Below are 22,044 nucleotides of genomic sequence, written 5' to 3'. Positions count from 1 at the left end.
ACACTGGATTAAAATCACTCCACAATTATTACAGTCAGACTGTAAAACTGTGGAAACGCACTAAAGTAAACTATTCATATCTTTAAAAATTCTGGATATTTTTAACAGGTCTGACAAAAATTCCAGCATGAATATTAGGCTTTGTCCTGTATTAACCACCCAAGTCTAAATCCATTACAAATTACGGTACAGAAACCGCTCCAGTTCCAGTAGTGAGATCTTTAGGCTGGTGAAGATGCTAACACTGCATTTTCAGAAATGTCTTTTTTTTCCCAGGCACTCAACAGCGTGATGAACTTTAGCACCTGTCCCAGAGGAAATGGAGACGTTTGCACGTCGTCCTCCTGCACAGCTTCAGCTCAGCAACTACACAGAGAAGAGCGTTTCCCATTAAACTGTACCTGAAAGTATTAGACTGGACGTCAGCTTTGTGAAGACGGGAAGGAAACGGGAACACCAAGACTCCTTTCTTTTTTTTCTTTTTAATAAAAAAGAAAATCGTATTTTTTTTTCTTTCTTTCTATTTACGGATGGTGGCGAATGGAGCCCTTAATTTAAAGGTACAGTAGGTAGAATTTTCCATTATCGTATGACAAGAGAACACATTACAGAGCACTAGGCACCTATGGAACAATACAAGACGCAAAGGCAAAGAAGACCTGCTTTTTATTCAGCGGTTGGATGATTCCATCCGCATGATCTGCAGTGAAGTGTTACTTACTGTACCTTTTAACCCGTTCTCTCGTTTAGACGTCTGCTCTGCTGTAACAGTGTGGACAGTTGTCTTGTTATACTTGTGGTCTAAGATGAATTGCACTAGGACGAAAAACATACATTCCTCAAATCATTCCAAGCTCACGAGAAGCTTTTCTGCTGGATAATGTTTACAAAAGAAGGAAACTGAGTCAAACTCTCTACATCTGTTACTTTGGCTCTGTTACACTGGTTGAAATGGCCAGCTGGATGTTGATCTGCAGAGAGGAAACCTAATCATAGTAGTACGAGTTGTTTCTGCTGGTAAAACACCAATATGAAGGAAAGAAAATGAAATCCATGGGCAGATGCTGGAGCTCCGTTAGTCAGCAGAGGAATATCAATGCTGCGTCCCACTCGAGACCCTTCGGAACAGGGTACAGAGTATTAGTGTTTCTTACTGTGTGAATAAATCACATCAGTTCCCACAGACTCCCCTCTGCTGAGGAGAAAGGAGTAGGGCTGAACGATATTCCAGGCCTATTTTTGGTTAAGAAGACCAGAACATTCCACTTTTTCTGGCGTGAACCCTGAGCGCTGAGTGCATCAGACTACCAGACTAGTTGTGATGTCACACATACAAAATGCGTGTTTTGTTGCTTCTGATTGGTCCCCAGCCAGTTCACAAGCTCTGTTTTATTAGGTAAAATTTCCTCATTTAAAACTCGACACTGAGTGGGTTTACATGCACTTAATAATCTGATCATAATCAGATTTCTGCAGTCATCTGATTAGTTATATGGTCATGTAAACAGTATACTCTGATTTATTAGATCAGAATAAGGTCTAGAAACCTGATTAAGAAATCCGATAAAGAGGCTGGATTTTAGCCCAGTAATCATTTCTCAGTGTGAGCTCTTACTCTGATTTCTTTCAGATTTCTCTGTCTGAGCATGGGCGAAAACAGAACGTGGTACCGGAAATAAGCGAGCAGCAAAACACTTTTTGAGCGACGCTGAAACCAAACACATGCTTGACAGAATGAAGGATTTAAATATTCATCTTCTAGATGATGCGTGTTGTGCAGCATGAAGTTGGAGTTTTACGCTGCATTTCCGTCACGTCTTCTTCTGCGAGTTTACTGGCTGGTTGCAAAGCAGAAATCCGATTACTGTCTGACTCAAATGTAGACCTGGAGTTTCCACATTATCCGATTACTCAAGCGCATGTAATGGTGTTGATCGGATTACTGACAAAATCTGATTTTCTGCAGTTATCGGATCATTACGTGCATGTAAACGCTCTTTGATAATGTATACTATAATAAAAATTGCATTCTTTTATATCACGGTTTTGCTATAATAACAAATCTTTCAGCTCCACTGAGGAGCTTCCATTTCTCTAAGCCAGTGTGTTTTCAAGCTGTTTCTAGTGAAAATGCGGTTTCGCTGCTCACTGTGCTGTCTGAGGGTAAGGAAATACACTGGCCAAAAGTTTGTGGACACCTGCTCATCCAAAGTGTTTTTCAAAATGCAGAGGTGAAGTGTATTTTCCTCCTTTGCTGTAGTAACAGCCTCTACTCATCTGGAAAGGCTTTGCCCAACGTCAGAACACTGCAGTGAGGATTTGATTGCATTCAGCCACAGAAGCATTAGTGAGGTCATGTACTGATGTTGGATGATTAGTTCTAGATCACAAACGTCACCTTAACTCATCCCACATGGAGCTCGGTCACTCCAGAGAACTCCACTACTCCACAGCCCAATACCTTTCTAGCCCAAACTTGGCATGACGACTTTAAACTGTCCAGTGTCTCATTCTATTGGTCAGTGCTTTTCTATGCAGTTTATACAAACTGTGTGTGTTTTGAACTCCTGTGCCAGCAGTGGGTGACCTTAATGCAGCTGAATTCACTAACAAGAAGGGGTGTCTATAAACCTTTGGACATGTGGGCCTTGATGTGGGAGGATGTGGATTTTTCTCAGGAATAAAGTGTAATGTAATTCCTCTGCAGTGTTGGTTATATCTCTTCCTACTGTTCAAGTTTGGAATCAATGGGCCTCATCAAATTTCTGCATAATTAACGGTTCAGATGTAAACAGTCATTCAGAGAGGTTTGGTGTGAAATGATCCGTTAAAAACTCAGAATTGGGTTATTACAAGAAATGGTTTTGAACACTCAGCTTGTTGTCTGCTATTGTTTTCTGACAGTTTTGTGGTAAAATTGTCCTAAAACATGTTAATCGTGCTCATGAAAACTGCCTGAAGGAACAATAGTGTCCAACAGAAAACTTTCTTTTTCTACAAGTGAACGATTTCACATCAAGCCACTCTGATTTGTTTACATCTCCAGGACTGAATTGTACTGAAATTCAGACAAATTGGTGGCATTCCCCTTTAAGAACAGTTGATGGATGAGGCCCAGTGTTCTGTGTTTTTTTACTAATACAAAGCTGATCTGGTTTTAGATGAATGTATTAAATGAAGTCAGTATTTAGTCCAGTACAATTTCAGAGATTTTAAATAACTAATGGAAAGAAACGAGACTGTTCATAAAAACTTTAGCTGTGTCCAGATTGATGAACGGAGACCGAGAACGCTGCAGAACATTAAGAAGTCAGAATTAATATAACACGCAAAATGCCTCATGATCAAATCTCGAGGTAGATAATATCAATAATGGACTTTAAACAGCAAACATTTCATACATTAAAAATGAAGCTTAAACTTACCACACAGATTTCATTCTTATAAACTAGACACCAAAAGATGAGATGATCTGTTCAGAATCTAAAAGGCTTTTATTTTTAATTGATTGAAAAGTTCTGAAGTGTAGCACCCAGAATGCATCATATTAAATAAAATAGACACAGTATGTAGTCTACAGTATATAATGACTCAAAACTAACAAATCTGGAACATCTCAGCTCTTCTGGTGTCTAAGATTTAAATCATGATATTGTAAATGATTAAAGTTATAATAATTATTATTATAACACTAAAGCATGTTGTGCTTCATTTTCAACACATGAAACATAATATAAATAAAGTTTATATTTTTTAGTTTTAGATTACTATTCTTTTTTTTTTATTAAAAGCTGCACTAAGTTTTGGGGATTTGGAGACCTCTCTGGTGGAAAGGTGTAATTGCATGCAACACACAGAAGAGCATTCTGTAGCGTAAATCATTATTTCAGGGCAACTCAGAGCAGCACAGACACCATATTTTGGCCCTGTTCCCCCTCCTGACTCAATAATGCTACTTTAACAAAAACATATTCAAGTCCAGCTTCAAAATGAATAACACAAGAAAAATTCCAAATGGTAGTGTAATTAATCATATTAATGTTTTGAGCTTTTTATGGATTTGTTTTTTGAGCTTTAAGAGGGACCACCCTGGCTAAATTAAACTGCTCTGATAACCAGGGACGCACCATGATACTGGAATCATATCGTATCGGCAGGTAGTTTCTTTAAAAAAGACATGTTTTTAAATATGACTGATATATGACTGGGGCAGTCATTTGCTGGAAGTTAGGGAACCAGCCTCACGATTGGAAGGTCGCCGGTTTGATCCCCAGAGCCGACAGCACATGACTGAGTTGTCCTTGAGCAAGACACCTAACCCCCAACTGCTCCCCAGGTGCCGTGGATTGGGCTTCCCACCGGCTCTGGAAAAGTGTGCTCACTGCCCCCTAGAGTGTATGTGGTGTTTCACTTCACAGATGGGTTAATTGCAGAGGTGAAATTTCCCTGTTGTGGGATTAATAAGGGTCTCAATCTTAATATTTTAGTGATATGGATCTACTGTATCCCAGAGAAGCAGAACGTTTTGGTGATGCTGAGCTACTACGCTAAAATGTTTGTATTTTACTCATTTTACTGCATTTATAGAACCTATACAAATAAATGCTGAATTTTTCCAGAATGCTAATCCCAGTAGATCTAATCCCAAATTGACAAATGTTTATGTATCAGGGGCTATGTGCATGAAAAATATCTGCTTTTAACACTGGCACACAGTTTCCATATCAGTGCATCCCTGGTGATCAAGTCTTTCATGTTCGATCTTCATTTTCATTCTCTCGCCTTTGTGAAACTGTTGACTGCATCATTATGCTTCACAGAACAAGGGCTTTAAAACGCCACTAGATTTCTAATGCAGCTGCCAGAGCCATGACAGCCGTTTAGCTGATGGTGTTTTCATTAATGGCTAAATTAAACAGCCGAGTGCTGTAAAAACGCTGCCAGGCTTTCCTGTTAGTTAAATAAGCCATGATTTCTTTATTTCAGTATTTACATAACAGTATTTACGCAGCCTTATTTAATTTATAGAAAAATAGTGCCGTTTCCTATGTACACAATAGTCTTATAGGAATGGATGAAAAGGTCACCATGTGTGCACATTGCTTTGGAATGACCCACGCACTCTCAAATCCCTGAAGGAGTTGCTTCAAATAATACGGCTTGGGGCTACTTTAGCGAGTTAGAGGGCTTCCACCCCGCCCCCTGCCAAAGTAGACCATTTAAACAGCATAGGACATGTCTTAATACCACATCGGCATTCATAGCCATGCCTCTGGCTAGTTAGTGTCAATTAGTTGTCAGCAGGTCCCAGTTCTCTCGGAACAGCCGAGCACACGTCCAGACGGGGTCAATCTGAACTCACGTCCTCCTGGGTCGCCTCAGTTATAGCTGAATTTAAAATTAAATGGTCCAGAGCCGAAAGGGTTAAAGCCTTGGAAGCTCTCCCAGCCGCCGTGGAAGGGATGGTGGTGGCCTCCTCCTTGCTGGCTCTCAGGGTCCAGAGGGTCTTCGCCGTGGTCAAACTTGCTCCTCATTTCTGCATAAGATCAGAAGTCAGAGGCCCATTTGAGTGCTTCAAAAGTACAACCGTTTTTTGAAAGGGGTGATCAGTTTGGCGTTAAAACGTTGGATTCTGGGGAAAGTACCTTTCATGCCTCACTCCATACAATCCACAGATCTTTAAACTAGACCGTAGAAATAGCCTGTTTCTTTTGTTTGTTTATATATTTTTTTTGATTTTTACCCAATTTCCTCCCCAATTTAGTCGCCTCCAATTCCACCCGCTAGTTAGGACTCCCCCAATCACACGATACTACCAACGCTAGGAGGGAGAAAGGCCTCCAAGAACTGCTGCTCACACAACATCAATGGACAGCTGTCAGAGGAAAGTGTGTAAATGGTTTTTGTGACATCAGAGAAACAGTGAATTTAAAACAGACTGTTTTTGCAGCTTAGCTTCCATACCTGGGCTGTGTGGACTGCACAGTGAATGACACGTTTAAAAACTCATTCAATTCTGATTTCCACTATATGGGCCCTTTAAGTCCTTTCTGACTCATACTGTGTTCCGCATGAGGCTGCCTGTCTTTGGACATGTTTTCAGGAAAGAGACTCCAATACAATTTCCCTCAAACCCACCAAATGTCAGATTAAAGCAAAATTGGCTTAATCTATCCAGGATTAAAAGAAGGACCCAATTATAGCTAAAGTGAGATAAAGAATATGCAATTGTTTGAGCCAGTGTATAAAACTACTTGAACGTGCAAAGCTAGTAGATAAAGCCCTTAGACTAAATTGCCTAAATTCCCAGTGAAATGTAATAATTTCCACAAACAGGCCTAATCATTCAAATGTTTACCTGGATCAGTGAGCACTTCCTTGGCCTGTGCAATGTCTATGAACTTCTTCTCAGCCTTTTTCTTGTCTTCAGGATCCTGGAAATTGTCTGGGTGCCACTGTTGTGCCAGCTTCCTGTAGGCTTTCAAGATCTCCTTCTTCTGAGCCGTCCTACGCAGTCCATTCATTGCAAGTGTTAATCATTGCAGACTATAATATCAGCTGTGTAAGATCAGCTGTGAAGTTAATGTTTAGCTGATAAGGTACTTCACCTCTTCACCCCCAGAATCTTGTAGTAGTCTCTCTTCTGCGACTGTTTGAGGAGTCGCTGTGCTCTCTCCAGCCCCTCCTTTATCTGGTGGTCATCACTGTGCTCCTTCGCGCTCTCAAAGTCCTTAATTGCTGCAAAGAGGAGGCATTTTTTTAGATGAGGGTGGGGAAAATGGCAGAAATATTATATCACAATACTTAGAAATTTCCACAGTACGTGACATGAAACACAGTATTTTGTTTTTCTAAAATTTAATAAGCTGAAACAGACAAAATGTGACCTGTAGTGCCACATGTAAAAATACCGTATCAACTCTAAACCTACAAGGACGAAGATTTTGACTGAATGTTTTACAAACATTATGCACTGCACTAAATCTAATTAAGCAAGCCTAATTTTGCTCACTTTATTTTGCACACTTAACACACAGTGTTATTCAGGCGCTTACATTATCCACAACACGTGCTGTGACGTTATCACAATATCAATAAAATATCATCATATTGCTCATCCCTAATATTGCTTGAAGACAGTTTAAAAATAACATGCATTACAATATTTTGTGGAGGTTTTTGATGAATTGGATCAGACAAAATGCACCAAAAAACAGTAATGCCATATTTCACAAAGCCTAGAGCCTTTAATCAGAGGGGACTACATTTACATTCATTCTTGGTTTTATTTCCACCCAGATCGGCTACGTGTTTTTCTCCCTCCTCCCCGAGACAATTACAGGCTGAACTGCCTACTGTTTTTCACTAAACGCAGCAGTCATCATAAATTTTGTCTCAACTTGATACAATTCTGATGATGTGGTGGATTATTCAAGCAGATTTTGCACTGGGTTGGATAAAAATTGTTTTTAACCACTGCTACTTGGCATATTAAGTCCTGTAGCACAAGCATCCATATTACATGTTTTCTAACTCTTAGAAACATGTCGTTTATTATAATGGCGATTATGGCAGCTACATGTATACATACAGCTCTGTACATTCCCATACAGCTACACAATATCATCACAGCATTACTTTCTGTGCACAATATCAAACATTTCATGTGAACACAGCATGATCATATGACCACAGGTGACACAAACATCCCTCTTTGCAAAGCTTACAGCCCAAAACACACCCCTCCTGTAGTACAGTCATTTAATCAGCTTAATCTAAAAACAGCATAGATAGTATGTAGACTAAAGATAGCAAAGGCAGCAGACGGAGCCTCAGCTTTCAAATCCAGAGGCAAATTTAGGCAGGAGTTGAAAATCTTGAGTCACTGCTGGTTCTTTACAGACATTACAGCCAGAATCTAAACAGCTTCTAGGCATTTTGTACATCGTGAGGCCCTTTATTTATATAAACAAGGAAGGTGGTTTGTTGTGCATTGTTTGTATCAACTGATGGACTACAACTACAATAAATACAGGAACTTAACCTGTGTTGCAGCTCGCATAACAACAGGGGGAAAATGTTGAATATCACATAATTAGAGCTGTAACTAAATTCTTTTTGTGGATGTGTCTTCAGGACCAAGCTGTAAAGATAAAGGCCACAGATCCAGACAGGTTATTGCTGCAAAGAGGAGGCACTTTCTAGATGAGGGTGGGCAAAGATAGATTATCTCTATAAACAAATGCCAAACGGTAGTATAACAACAGCTTGTGGACGGTATGTCGACAAAGTGCAGCACATTACAAGCTCAGCACTGCATTATGACTACAGCTGCAAGTGAAGATTCCCTCCTGCAAAAAATGCTTCCAGGCACTTGTTTTCGCCCACTGCTACCAATAACTTCGGCTTTCGCTCATGAAGAGCTTTAATGACCAATCTCTCCCCATTTTTTTTCTGCTGCGAAAACCATGGTTGCCATAGAGATGTCTACAGGAGGTTCTCTCATATGTGACTGCTCTGGCATTTGCTGCTGGACAAGAGCCATCAAAGAGGACCTCAGGATGGCAGGATGGGGCTACACCCTTAATCCATTGTTAGAAAAAAAATACTAAACAGTTACAGTCATTTTAGAGACAATATACTGGTATGAAAACATCCATCCATCCATCCATCCAGGATCGCGGGGGGGCGGGGGTATGAAAACAGTACAATATTCTTACATAACTACAGTCGTGGGTTGGAGGTTAGGGAACCAGCCCTGTAACCAGAAGGTCACCAGTTCAATCCCCTTGGCCAACAGTATGTGACTGAAGTGCCCTTGAGCAAGGCACCTAACCCCCAACTGCTCCCTGGGCGCTGTGGATAGGGCTGCCCACTGCTCCAGGAAAGCGTGCTCACTGCCCCCTAGTGTGTGTGTTCAGTAGTGTGCATGTAGTAGTAGTGTGCATCACACGCAAACTGTGTAAAAAAACACTCGTTTATAAATATCACTGTCAATAAGCAATTCAAAAAAGTTACCTTCTTCATATTGCTCCTCTTGGAGGTAGGCTTCTGCTCTGTCTTTCAGAGCATTTACATTCTGTGGGTCTGATTTGAGAACCTCGCTGCACACTGGGATGGCTTTTGCGCCCTGCTGATCCTGTAAGCAAAACAGCATTTTCATAATGCAGACTCACTCTACTACTGCACAGAACAAAATTAGTAGCGTCGTGCAAAAGGGACAGGACTACAAGCAATACTGAACATCATCTCTGATATTTTGGTAAACAGAGACAGCTGGTGGTCAGCAAAGGAACTGCTCTTACCACTGAAAGACAGTGGCAGATACGCTCTTTGGCGTGAAGCATGTACTGAGGCACATTCGGCTCCGTCTTCATGACTGTCTCGTATTTACTCACTGCATCCCCATACCTGAGAAGTGGAGAGAGCGTGGTCAATAGAACTCGAGCGGCTAGTGCAAGTTCACAAATTTATTATGAGATTACACTTGAGCAGTTATTGTTTGGCAATTCATCCACACTAGTTCAGACCCACCCTGACAGGTCACGCCCAACACAACTGACACTCACTTTTGCACCACCCCCTTAACTCGGCTGTGCTCTAGCCGCTTGGGGTTACTATATAATAAGGGGCAGGGATTATACATGGACCATGCTTTCCTTTCGATGGAAAATCTCCATTGTAAATGCTGCGTGGTCAAGGATTAGGCTTAATCCCGGTCCGTGTAACTGAACCTTAGTGTTTATACATTTATGGGGGTTTAAATAGTAAAAGCAGCACTCTGAACGGAGATACTGCATTGAGAGTATAACGTAGTTGACCTCTCGCTTAACCTCTAACCCGTCTGGAAAACAGCCCTATTCCCTTTTAAACTGGGCAATCTGTCTGACCATGCTAGCATTATTTCATTAGAGGTTTTAGGCTAGTGTGGGCCTTTGTGTGGTTGGAAATGATCTTCCAATAACTTGAATTTCAGGAGTGTGTGTCTGTGGGATCTTTAAGATAGCCTAACTTAAATAAAGGAACAATGGTAAACAATGATGCTGTCAGAAGAAAAGCTTGTATCTCCAAAATAGTAACTTTACAGGAGAAGGAAAAGACATACTTCACTTTCAATGCAAGTCAATGGAACCAGAATTCTTCCCATGTCATTTTGGGTCATTTCTTTAAGGCCATTCATCATAAAATTAACAAACAATGTAAAGAGTAACAGACACTTTCAAATTATGTCAAAAACTGAAAAATGCCAAAAATGGAGATACAAGGTTTTCTTCTGACAGCAACGAATTGTAGCATCTGATCACTTCACCTGCCACTTTATCCACTTTATGCCTCTTACTTTAATCATTCACTGCAATAATCTTCCACTAGATATGCGCATGTATGAAGCGGTTTCCACGTCAACGATCTGACTGGTGGGCATAAAGTTAGTCCAGCAAGAGACAGGAAAAACAGCAGGGTGTGAATCAGCGAATGCTGTGTCGGTCATACATGGGCATCTGAGTTATGATTCATTCTGTTTCAAGTTATCCAAACAATTCAAATGAAAACATATTTAGCACGAGTTTACAGCATATGGCCCCATGAGCTGCTTTAAATGTCTTCCTACGCCACTGCATCCATAAATACGGATCATTTTATGTATATAAAAGCAACGTTAACGCTCTTCATTGTATTAAACAGCACATCCTTCGTTTTTTGTATTAGAGCGTCATTGGATTGTGATGCTGGCAGAATGTACCTCTGCTGCTGGATGAGTTCCTCAGCTGACATGATCTGTTTGTTGAGCTTCTTGACCTGTTTGTAATGGCTGAAGCACTGCTTGTGATCAGGGTCCAATTTTAGACACTCTCGCACCTCGCTGCAGATGGAGACAAACATCCACTGTCAGTTTACATCACTTGTCTGATCAACTGTGCTATACAGATGCAAACAGGGACCGCTATAAGATGCAGCACATACATACTTACTGGAAAATGTGCTTACGATAACATCAAAACAATCTCTCACTTCAGTGATCTCAGAAGTTCAATCAAATGTAGGCTTTTTGCACCGTAGATTTTCATATCCAATACATATCTGATATGTGGCAATGTGACTTCTGTCTGAACAGTCAAATCAGACTTTTACATCTATCAAACGTAACAGGAATACAACCCTTACTGCAACATCATTAAAAAGCCTGTTACTATGGTTATACCCTGTGTATTTCATTTTGGATGACAAAATTCCACAAATAAATTTAACACTTAAATAAAATACAGTGTATTTATTCATTCATTCTCAGTACTGGGCATTATGCCTACACACAACAATTCACTAATTACTCCTTTTACCCCCAGTGCACATTAAGTGGTCCCACTGCAAGTGATTATGGATCCCACAGAGGCTTACTTGAGGGACATCTCATGGTCTCCCAGATTATAATAGATGGTGCTCAGCTTGTAGAAGGCTTGAGTGTTGTCGTTCCTCAGCTTGGAGGCTGCTTTGAGGTCACTGATGGCTTTGCCCATCTCACCCAGCTGAATGAAGCACTCTGCACGCATTTCCCTGCAGTCCACATCCCACTGACACGTCTGAAAGTATCACAGGCACAGTAGGACATGTTGACATTATACTTCACTGTGTACTCATTTTTTTTTTAGGTCATAGGATAAATAATTTCGTCTCATTTAAAACGTGTTACGTAGGTGGCCCTGCCTGCTAGAACATCCACCTCACAACACCATACCTAAACTGAAATATGGCATGGATTGAAGCAGACTGGCATTGACTCAAACACGGATACATGCTTTGACAAACATGCCTGACATACGCACGACTCTTCAATGTGCTTGACTTCATCACTTCTCTAGTTTTTTATGACTGCTGGACATTTTTGGCCGCTGCATTGTTCTAACTTGGTCTAATAAACAGAATCATTTTGCAACCCGGTCTTTATGCATCGTCCATCCTTCCAGTTTCAGCAACCGAGGATGAGAATGCCAAGGCCCACGCCTTCGGACACTGCCCAATCCACAAAGCACCGAACCCCTACTACTGCCCCTCCCATTGGTGGTCGTCTTAAAACCTCTAAAGTACAAATAAGACATTTTAAGTCTTTACACTTTTTCAATATATACGAAGACTTCATAAGACTTTCTGGGGACCTACAAGCTCTAACAGCTCCTTGCTGGTATGCAAAGAAGGCCACACAGCTGACTACAAGCTACAGTTTAGCTTGATATGGCAATGCACACAAACCTGCAGATAACAAATGTGAGACCAATAGGTGGAAATGCGTCCATCGTAGCATAAAACACATAACCAGCTTGCATCGGGGGCTGAGAGAACTGACCACACAATATTAGTCCTACCCCAAATCTTTTTCCAATATGTGCTAGCTGATATATGGTTGATACTGGTATAGAGATGCACCAATGTGTAGTGTTAAAGCTATTCAGAAATAATAATTATATCCATGATAATATTCTATTCCATTAAATAGCAGTCCATGTTCCCAGTATTTGTAATTTTTTAAATTTGAGATACACTCTAAAATTTCTGTCAGGATGTATACAGAAGGCAAATGACTAGAATGCACAGCATGCTGAATTGTGTTACTGTAATTTGCCTTCAGATTTTTTAAATCCAGTTCCTCTGATTTAGAGCATGATATGTATTTACCACTTGAGTTGTGTTTATTAATAACACTACGGACTGAGTGAAATCAGATTACATGTATACGAAAGTCCTTTTCCACGCTAAAATCAAGGAGTTTAAGAAGCTATGCATATAAACCAAGTGAGCCGACAGTGCAGCAACTGACTTACATCAATGATTTTATCCAGGTGCGTCACTGCTGAGCTGTAATCCTTGTGGCTGAAATCGCTCCGTGCCCGAGTCACCAATCTTTGGATTTCATCCGATTTCTTCAACTGGCTTTGGGCTTCCTGCTCCTCTCTGCTGCTGGGGCTGGATTTCAGCTGGAGAACACAGTCAAATAAGAGACATTTTAAAAAGCACAGCAGTTATAGAGTCAGGAAGCATCACATTCATTGCATCTCAGCTTAAGGAAGTCATCACTTCTCCTTTTGGAGGAAACGAACACATGGTGACCAGTTCAGGTTTTAAGATATTCTGTTTATTCAGATTATGTTTACTTCATTATACAATTGAACGACAGCCTAAAACTGATTGTACAGCACAAAGACCTACCCACCCAAGCACTGGTGAAATAACATGTAAAACATGCCAGTCAGACCCTAAGGCTGGCTGTTGTCATAATCAAAGACATCTCAGTTTCAAACAGACTCACATAAGAAAAAGCTTACAGCGATCAGGCCTAACATTCTGACCGCCTCCTTGTTTCTACGCTCATCATTCATTTTATCAGCTCCACTTACTGTAGAGCTGCACTTTGTAGTTCTACAGTTACAGACTGTAGTCCATCTGTTTCTCTGACATTTTGTCACCCCCGTTTACCCTGTTCTTCAGTGGTCAGGACACCTTTTTAAACACCTGTGTCACTGCTGGACTGAGAACAGTCCACCAACCAAAAATGTGGGCAGTGTCCTGTGACCACTGATGAAAGACTGGAGGACGACCAACACCAACTGGGCAGCAGCAGATGAGCTGTCGTCTCTGACTTTATATCTACAAGGTGGACTGACAAGGTAGGAGTGTCTAATAGAGTGGACAGTGGCACTCTCACAGCAGCACAACACACACTAACACACCACCACCACCACCACCACATCAGTGTTACTGCAGTGCTGAGAGTGATCCACCACACAAATAGCACCTGCTCTGTGAGGGTCCATGGGGGCTCCATCCTGACCACTGAAGAACAGGGTAAAAGGCGTAACAAAGCATCAGAGAAACAGATGGACTACAGCCTGTAACTGTAGAACTACAACGTGCAGCTATACAGTAAGTGGAGCTGATAAAATGGACAATGAGTGTAGAAATAAGGAGGTGGTCATGATGTTACGCCTGAGCAGTGTAGACACTTCGCCAAATAAGTTCATTATTCAGGTATTCCTTAAACACCTATCCCTTTTGCTTCTTAACAGACCTAACAGGACAACTCGCATAGAGGCTGTATTTTCCCAACTAGGACATTAACTGCAGACAGGAATAACTAGTTTCATTATCAACACTGTTTTTGTTTTGTAAAAAGTATAAACAAAGGCCATCAGCAAGCTGAACCATATGACAACTGCCCAAGGCTTCAAATGTCCTACACACTCTTGCTTAATTACTGAATTTATACTATACCTAACTGGTCTGGTAAAGAAGGGACTAGAAGGAGAACACTAACATACTATAACAAGGGGCTGTAACAAAATACTATGTAATATTTTCTTCATATGCGTGTAAAATCTTCCATAAGCTCACCACTTTCTTGAAATCACTCTCAGCTTCGTCGAGCTTCCCCTGCTTCAGTAGCAGGTTCCCCCTCTGAAGTCTGGCCTTCGAGTAGAGACAGAGCACTGGTTGTAGCAAACGTTCAACAGCTATGTGTTCAACTCATGAGTTTCAGGATGGGATGAAACTTACTGATGTGAAATCAGGTTTAAGCTCGATGACTTTGCTGAGGTCCGGCAGAGCAGATTTGGACTTTCCCATGGCCAGGTACACAGTGGCTCTCCTATAGTACCCCACGTAGTTCTTAGGGTCTCCATCTGCACACAGAAGAAAAAGAAGGCAGTGGAGTTTAAAAAGGCTCAACTAAGTCACAGTGTCTTCCAAGTCAGTCTGATGTTTTGTGCCTCTACTTGCATAGCATCACTGGTGCTTTTAGTTTTAGTGGGACTGATAGATAACAAGCATTAGATCAATGATTACACAAATCAGCAAAGTCCTTGTTGCCAAGCTGATGGAGACGCCATGTAATGTTCCCTTATAACAAGAGAAGTTAACAAAACCATCTGTGTTAGGTTTGCATGGCATAGGAGCACTCAAAGAAGCATGGGTTCAGCAGATCACTATTGTGTAGTGGGTTAAAAGCCAGTAGTCGGCCTCTTTTTGCAAAACCTCACCAACTCACCGACTGCTGCATGGAAATGAGAAAGAGCATCGGCCAACTGTCCGGCAGCAAGCAGCTTCTTCCCCATCTCCAGATGCTGCTCGATGCTGTTGTCCTTTCCACAGATCACTCCTGTAAAGGCAAGAATCAAACCCATGACCCAGACTGAAAGGTTGTACACCAGCTAGCTTAAAACATGAATCTTCTTTTCACAGAAGCATAAAGAGAAATGCAATGCTGGTCAAATGCAATGAATGCGGTCACACTCGTTATCTATCCAAGGTCAATGTATTTTCCAAACAACAAAAACATCGATATGAAGCCTGCGACAGGCCGTTTTCTATACTAGCTGCATGACTAACGCCAACACTGCAGTGTCTTGAGCTGAACACATATTAAAACTAATAACGCTAAATGTCGTTTTAAAACAAGCATTAGATATATTATTACCACTGAAGTACATGTATATGTCGTTTAAAAGCACACTTATGACTTTAAGCTGATTTCCCAAACTTCACAGGCTAAAGTTGGCTCGCTTTTCGCCAGTTTCTTGTTCGAATTTTCCCGTTCCACCTTAAATGGCGCAGTAGATATTAGAGTTACCTCAAGCGCCGGAATGTAACTGTTGCTCCATTTAAGGTGGAACGTGAAACTGTGTATGAGACGCTCGTGTGTTCTGCCTGGTCTCAGTGACAGCTGGAGAGCAGGCACGTCTTCTGAAGCTAGCCTAGGCTAGGTTAAGCTAGGTTATTCCCAGTCACTTTAAACTAAGCTAGGCTAGGCTAACCACCCCAGTGATTTCTCTCAGACCCGCTGTCCGCCCAGTCAGAGGGAGTCCGGTCCTGCTCTGCCGCCACAGAGACACTCCAGCTCCGCTTCAAACACCGGGACACCGACACTCGCTTACCTTCGTACCGGAGATCCAGCAGAACCAGCACAAAGGGGACATAGCTCAGTAATCTGTTGTAATCCGGGGTTAATGTCACCATATTTGAGTCCGTTTCTGTCCTCCTCAGTTTTCCTCCTCAGCTCCGTCGCCGCTCCAACTTTAGCCGTTAACGGTCACCGCCGCGAGGAGGAACCCTCGCTCTGCCTCACGCGCGCTGCTCTACGCTCTCCGGCGTCGCTGGGTCGTGGGTCGCTCCGATTGGTCCGCGCCGGCTGGAGCCCCGCCCACCACCTTCTGTTCAACAGGGAGCGTCCACGGCAGCGTTCTGCAGCGCGAGCGTGTGCTGACGCGCCGCTCTCACTGTCGCCATAGCAACGAGGACCGGTGAAAAAATTCTGGCTGTATTTAAAAATATTTTTTTAGCTGAAAATAATTATAACCCATCGTTTTTTCAAACTTTGGTCTGAGAAAATGACAAAAAAAAAAATCTGAAGATTTTTTAAAAGTCGTGTGTTTTTCTTTTTTTTATTTAAAAAAATTGTAAACAAACCACAAGTGATTATGAATAAAAGTATGAACAATTACATAATATGTTAAAAAATACATATTATTTAAAATGATGTTATATATATATATATATATATATATATATAATTTAAAGTTACTTACTATTTATATCTCGCTGCTGTCGGAACAAAACCTTGTATCTCCATTTTTGCCATTTTTCAGTTTTTTACATAATTTTAAAATGCCTGTTGCTCTTTATATTGTGTGTAAATTTGATGACAAAAGCACCAGAAGAAACGACCCAAAATGACTTGGAGAAAATTCTGGTTCCTTTGACTTACATTAGAAGTACAGTAAGTTTCTCTTCCTATAAACTTTCCATTTTGGAGATACAAGGTTTTGATGTGACAACAGTGATATATATTTTTTGCTGTTAGATTTTCATCAATTATATAGGTTCACAAAATTCCATCACTTTAAAATAATCTTTAGTTGTTGGAGACAAATACAGCATGAACTTTTTTTCCAAAATATTTTAGGGTTTTTTTTTGTTTTTTGTTTGCTTGTTTGTTTGTTTGTTTGTTTTGGGAGGGGGGTGGCATCTCTCGGTCCAATTTAGGTCTAAATTTTCATGCAGCTGTTTATTGGAGCTCCTGCATTTAGTGATGTTCTTTTTTCTGCTGCTTGATCTGCTTGAGCATGCTGTTCAGTCCTCATGTTTGTACTGTTGGAGCCTCTTGTCTGATGATCAGGCCCCTTTTTGACTGTGGCCTTGGCCTGGTTTTTGAAGGACGGATATCTTTCCTTTCTCCTTAGTCTTGAAATGGGAACAGACACTGCATGATGTCCATGAAATCTGTACAGGCCTAAATCCTAGTTTGCATCCTTTCTACACACATTTGCCCGTATTCCTCAAGGTTGTGGTCAAATCTGAATGTAAAATGAGTGCATGCAAATGTCACCAACAGTTTTGTTTTTAGTCAGTTTTATCATTGGAATAGCTTGATTTGTAGTTAACTAACCAAAAGTAGTACCAACACTAATAATTTGTACACTAATAATCCAGTACAACAGTTGATTTACTTATATTACATGCATTTAAAGACTTACTGCATTGTCTTTTTGTTTTATAAGACTGACTCCGCCCAAAAAATAAACAATACAAAACACACCCTGCTAGAAAAACCAGCACAGCTGGTCACCAGCAAAAACAGCATTTTTTTGTGTGGCTGGAACACTGGCCAGCAGCAATTGAAGCGATAATGGTCATCTGTAAAACCAGCATTTGTTGTGTTTTTGACAAAGCTGTGTGACCAGCTAAACCAGCACAAGACCAACACAAACCACCTTAGTCTGTGCTGTTTTTTCAGCTGGGCAGCTATGGCAGAAGACTCTCATACACTGCAATAATATAGCATTTAAATAATAATCCAACTTCACAATCACATCACGGTACCAACTCAAAAAACCAAGACATTTGGTTTATTTCACATTTTAGGTTTTCCAGTCCTTGTCAGTTTAGCACTATAAAGTTTGGTCAGTAGGGGGAGCTGTGCATTCACTGCTCCACCTCAAGCTTGGCCTATGAGCACCTCCATTGGTTCAGGAGCTGCTGAATGCTGTTATTGGTTCCCTACTGAGACATCTGCATGAATTAGAGCATGCTTTTTGTGGATGATATGTAAATGAGGTCCTGGTAGACTGGTGCTTGATTTCACGCACACAAAAATCATTTACACTCAAATCTCCATTCATCATTAAACTATCAAATCTGCTCTTTTTTAATGCAACTGTGATGAATAAAGTGCAATGTAACCTGCTCAAAAAAATAGTGGCTCTTACTCATCTACGTTGCTTAGAAACAAGTGCAGATTTGATCGTCCTGAAGGATGTAAAAACTACGCCGTGTCTCATTCAGGAAACTGTCGTCCGACACAAACAAATGAAGGTTTGAGCACATTTGTTTCTATCAATGCTCATATATAAGTCCACTTTAGTACAAGGATACGTGTGTGCAGTTAATGGTATTATCACTGTTATTTTCTATTTTTATTGTTATGCTCATATTATTGATGCTATCAACAGTAATTTTAATTATTTTACCACAAATCAGGCATTTGTCACACTGTTAAAATCTTTTGCTCAAATTTACTTGCACTTCAACCAGATGTAAGTATGGGTTGTACAGATAAGCCAAAGATGAAACTGATGAATAACAAAGCTGTTTGTGAAATTTGTGTGCATTCATTTTACTATCAGATTTGACCAGCCACTATGTACATTTTCAAAACATCCCATGCCTTCTTTGGTTGTAAAACTCTGACTTGGTGTGAAGAGGCCTTAAGGATATCACCTCCTTCTGAGTAACAATGGAAACTATACTAAGTATGTAACTGTAACATATCCAGATGAGAGCCCTCGGGACCTTCTAGGCCTTCAGAGATGGCCTACTGATTTCAGGTAACTAAGCAATACATGTCTGTAATTTTTAGTCATTTATTCAATAGAATCGTGATTGTATTTAAACTCTTCAAGTATTACAGTTATTGTTTCACTGTTGAGTTTAGGATGGAAACAAATTAACAAGGGTTAAATTCTTGAAATGCCAAGCAGAAAACTGACCAATCAGCAATTGCTTTTCTCTGTGGTATCTAGGTGGAAATAGCTAAGCAAGCTCTCCAATTGGTTAGGACTTCAGGAGCGAAGAGAAGTCCTAACACCGTAGATTATCTTTTCGAATAATTATACAGTTGCAGAGGAATCATGATTTGGTTTCTAATGGGTGGAACCAGTTTTGTGAAGAATGATGTCACTTTAAGCCTTCCGGAAGTTCTAGGTACATCGCTGAATGATTAAGTAGCTTAATCAGAAATGGAAAACAGCAGCAGCTGTATACCAGAGCTCAGTAATGGAAGAGTCACTGTGAAGTTGCTTCAAATGAAACATGGAAGTTTCAAATGTCTGTGTTTAATCTACAACTACCTAAAATTTTCTGTGCACCTTAAACACTGCGGTAGTTACATTTCGGTGCCTAAATGCATCAGACTGTAACTGCTGCACCGTTTAAGGTGGAACAAAACACTCAAGTCAGAAGCTCCTGAGTTCACCCCTGGTTGAAATCGTCTCAGTCTGTCTATTGCCCACACAACTGTGGGCTAACAGGTAAGACTTTCGCAATCTATTTTTCCAGCATGTGCAACATAAAGTATTCACCCAATAACTTGAGAATTAAAACAGTATAAATATTTCTCAGATGCCACACAAATGGATATGATTGTTTTGTCGTAAATTGAAGTGACATCGCTTGCCGAAATTTGGCAATATAGTGTATTTGTGCTGTTTCAATTTGCAAGTTATTAGGCAATAATATTTCATAAGTATTCACTCACCCATCCAAATCATTGAATTCAGGTGCTCCAATCACTTCCATGGCCACAGGTGTATAAAGCCGAGCCCCTAGGCCTGCAGACTGTTTCTACAGACATTAGTGAAAGAATGGGTCGCTCTCAGGAGCTCAGTGAATTCCAGCGTGGTGCCGTGATCGGACACCACCTGTGCAACAAGTCCAGTTTCCTCACTGCTAAATATTCCACAGTCACTTGTCAGTGGTATTATAACAAAGTGGAAGTGATTGGGAACAACAGCAGCTCAGCCACATAAAATGACAGAGCAGGGTCAGAGGATGCTGAGGCATATGGTAGACAGGGCTCCTGTATGATAAGTGGAGCTGATAAACTGGACAATGAATGTAGATAGGAGGTTGGTGTGCTTAACAAAGTGGTTGGCTGGTGTAAGTTTGCATTAGTTCCTAACAGGACATAAACACCCCTTCCATAGAGAGGCATATGGTTGAGTATACTGTGACATTTTGAACTTTTTATGTAATGCATTCCAGACCACTTTAGAATAGTATACAATAGAGTTGTGACAGAACTTATATGGGATTGAATGAAGGCAGCCAACTCAGGCTGCATTGTTCCAGTTTAGGCATTTCAAAAGAGGTGTTATAATTCTATACGTGGCAAACAGAGGCCACATTTCTCAGAGTATACAACCTGAACCTACTCATAATCCTGGGTTTTTTTCTTGTTCCCACAGAAATTCCTTCACTGTACTGTTGCACTGTTTGACTATATGAGGGGCTATTATAATGGAAACCTTCATTGAGATATAGTTAAATTGAGATAGTATTAACTTTTCCCCACAAAAAGAATGAAAATGCTGACATTTCATTTTATTACTATTTCATTTTTCAAAATAGTCACTGTCCCAGCACCAAAATGTGTTGGTTTGCTTAAAACATAATTGAGTGAAAAAACCAATACATTAATATCTGAGTGAATCGGCTGGTATGCATAACACACAATTACACTGCACTATTCTGTATTATTCTGTGTACTGTATATAGTGAGGTCTATGAAGACAAAGTCCTGATATAGTGACTATAAAGATGACCTGAACTAACCCTTCTGGAAATGAGTCTACATTTGTGGTGCCCACCCCAGGATCAAACCAAAAACCCTAAGGTTTCACTGCCTGTAATCTGCTGCTGGCCTACTTCCCTCATATGACTGCGCATGTAGACTGAATAAGGTGCAGGCCCAGCAGAAACATGTTCGCACTTAGAAATGGCAGAAATACACTTAAAGCCATTTTACTGTGGACATTTGGCAGATGCTTCTCAGATGTGTTTCACTGGCTGCATTTACTCGATATAAGCATTACAGGTTTTCCTTGACTTGTTTATGTTTGATCATTTTTCAGATCTTTCTGTATTGACACAGAACCAGCATAAAGTCTATTTTAACAGTACTGGGGGGCTGCAGAGAGTTGATTGGGTTATTTTTGAAAACGTTGATAAATTTTTTGGCACAGTGGAAGGCTGATTGAGTGCCTGCAGCAAACTCAGATTCTGTACACATCAGAGAGAGAAATTATGAGAGAGAGAGAGAGAGAGAGAGAGAGAGAGAAAGAGAGAGAGAGAGAGAGGTGCTAAGACAGTATGGATGGGAGAGAAAGGGTGAGAGACAGGGGCTTAGAAAGAATGAACTACAGCAAGAGAAAGTATGAGTGAAAGAGAGTGAGAAAGAGAGAGAGAGGGGCTTAGAAAGAATGAACAACAGCAAGAGAAAGTATGAGGGAAAGAGAGAGAGAGAGGGGGGGGTTAAGAGAGCATAAATGAGAGAGAGAAAAGACAGAGGGGCTTAGGAAGAAGGGATGAGAGTGAGAGAAAGTACAAGTGATTGCAACACTTTAACAATATAAATGTACTTTTATCATGTCAGTAAAGCGAACCTGAACTAGAGAGAGAGAGAGAGAGAGAGAGAGAGAGAGAGAGAGAGAGAGAGAGCAAGGCTAAAGTCAGGGGGGCTGCTGAAAGAGAGAGGGAGAGAGACTAAAGTCGGAGGGGCAGCTGAGAGAGAGAGAGAGGGAGAGAGAGAGAGAGAGAGAGAGAGAGAGAGGGAGAGAGCACAAGACTGAAGTCGAGGGGGGGGCTGAAAGAGAGAGAGAGAGAGAGAGAGAGAGACGGAGAGAGAGAGCAAGGGTGAAGTCAGGGGGGCTGCTGAAAGAGAGAGAGAGAGAGAGACTAAAGTCGGAGGGACAGCTGAGAGAGAGAGAGGGAGAGAGAGAGAGAGAG

The 22,044-nt window shown here is 40.9% G+C and overlaps 2 protein-coding genes across 5 annotated transcripts in view; one reads left to right on the top strand and one right to left on the bottom strand.

Moving 5' to 3' along the window:
- Positions 1-2,700, top strand: part of uggt2 (UDP-glucose glycoprotein glucosyltransferase 2) — a 79,983-nt gene extending 77,283 nt beyond the window's left edge. For all 4 annotated transcript variants that reach the window (XM_017703007.2, XM_037539232.1, XM_037539231.1 and 1 more), the window contains one exon: positions 277-2,700. In XM_017703007.2, the coding sequence (XP_017558496.1) occupies positions 277-302 (26 nt within the window). In that variant the 3' untranslated portion in view covers positions 303-2,700. The remainder of the gene's footprint in view (positions 1-276) is intronic.
- Positions 2,701-4,953: 2,253 nt separating this feature from the next.
- On the bottom strand, positions 4,954-16,125 carry dnajc3a (DnaJ (Hsp40) homolog, subfamily C, member 3a). The gene is made up of 12 exons (XM_017703006.2): positions 15,918-16,125; positions 15,032-15,142; positions 14,542-14,666; positions 14,380-14,454; positions 12,813-12,965; positions 11,395-11,576; positions 10,742-10,861; positions 9,306-9,411; positions 9,019-9,139; positions 6,609-6,738; positions 6,359-6,507; positions 4,954-5,536 (listed from the first exon to the last, which is right to left on the bottom strand). The coding sequence occupies exons 1-12, from the start codon at positions 15,997-15,999 to the stop codon at positions 5,379-5,381; spliced, it is 1,512 nt and encodes a 503-aa protein (XP_017558495.1). The 5' UTR covers positions 16,000-16,125; the 3' UTR covers positions 4,954-5,378.
- Between the last annotated feature and the right edge of the window lie 5,919 nt (positions 16,126-22,044).

Source organism: Pygocentrus nattereri, chromosome 6 (genome assembly GCF_015220715.1).
Source record: "Pygocentrus nattereri isolate fPygNat1 chromosome 6, fPygNat1.pri, whole genome shotgun sequence".
Classification (NCBI taxonomy): domain Eukaryota; kingdom Metazoa; phylum Chordata; class Actinopteri; order Characiformes; family Serrasalmidae; genus Pygocentrus; species Pygocentrus nattereri.
This window is presented reverse-complemented; position numbering and strand designations above follow the sequence as displayed.

Excerpts from the sequence above, each read along its gene's own strand:
- dnajc3a (XM_017703006.2), bottom strand. The coding sequence starts at position 15,999 with ATGGTGACATTAACCCCGGATTACAACAGATTACTGAGCTATGTCCCC. Across the intron at positions 9,412-10,741 it reads GAACTCATCCAGCAGCAGAG|GTATGGGGATGCAGTGAGTA; the intron begins GTACATTCTGCC and ends TCCACTTCTCAG. Across the intron at positions 6,508-6,608 it reads AAGATTCTGGGGGTGAAGAG|GACGGCTCAGAAGAAGGAGA; the intron begins GTGAAGTACCTT and ends TGGACTGCGTAG.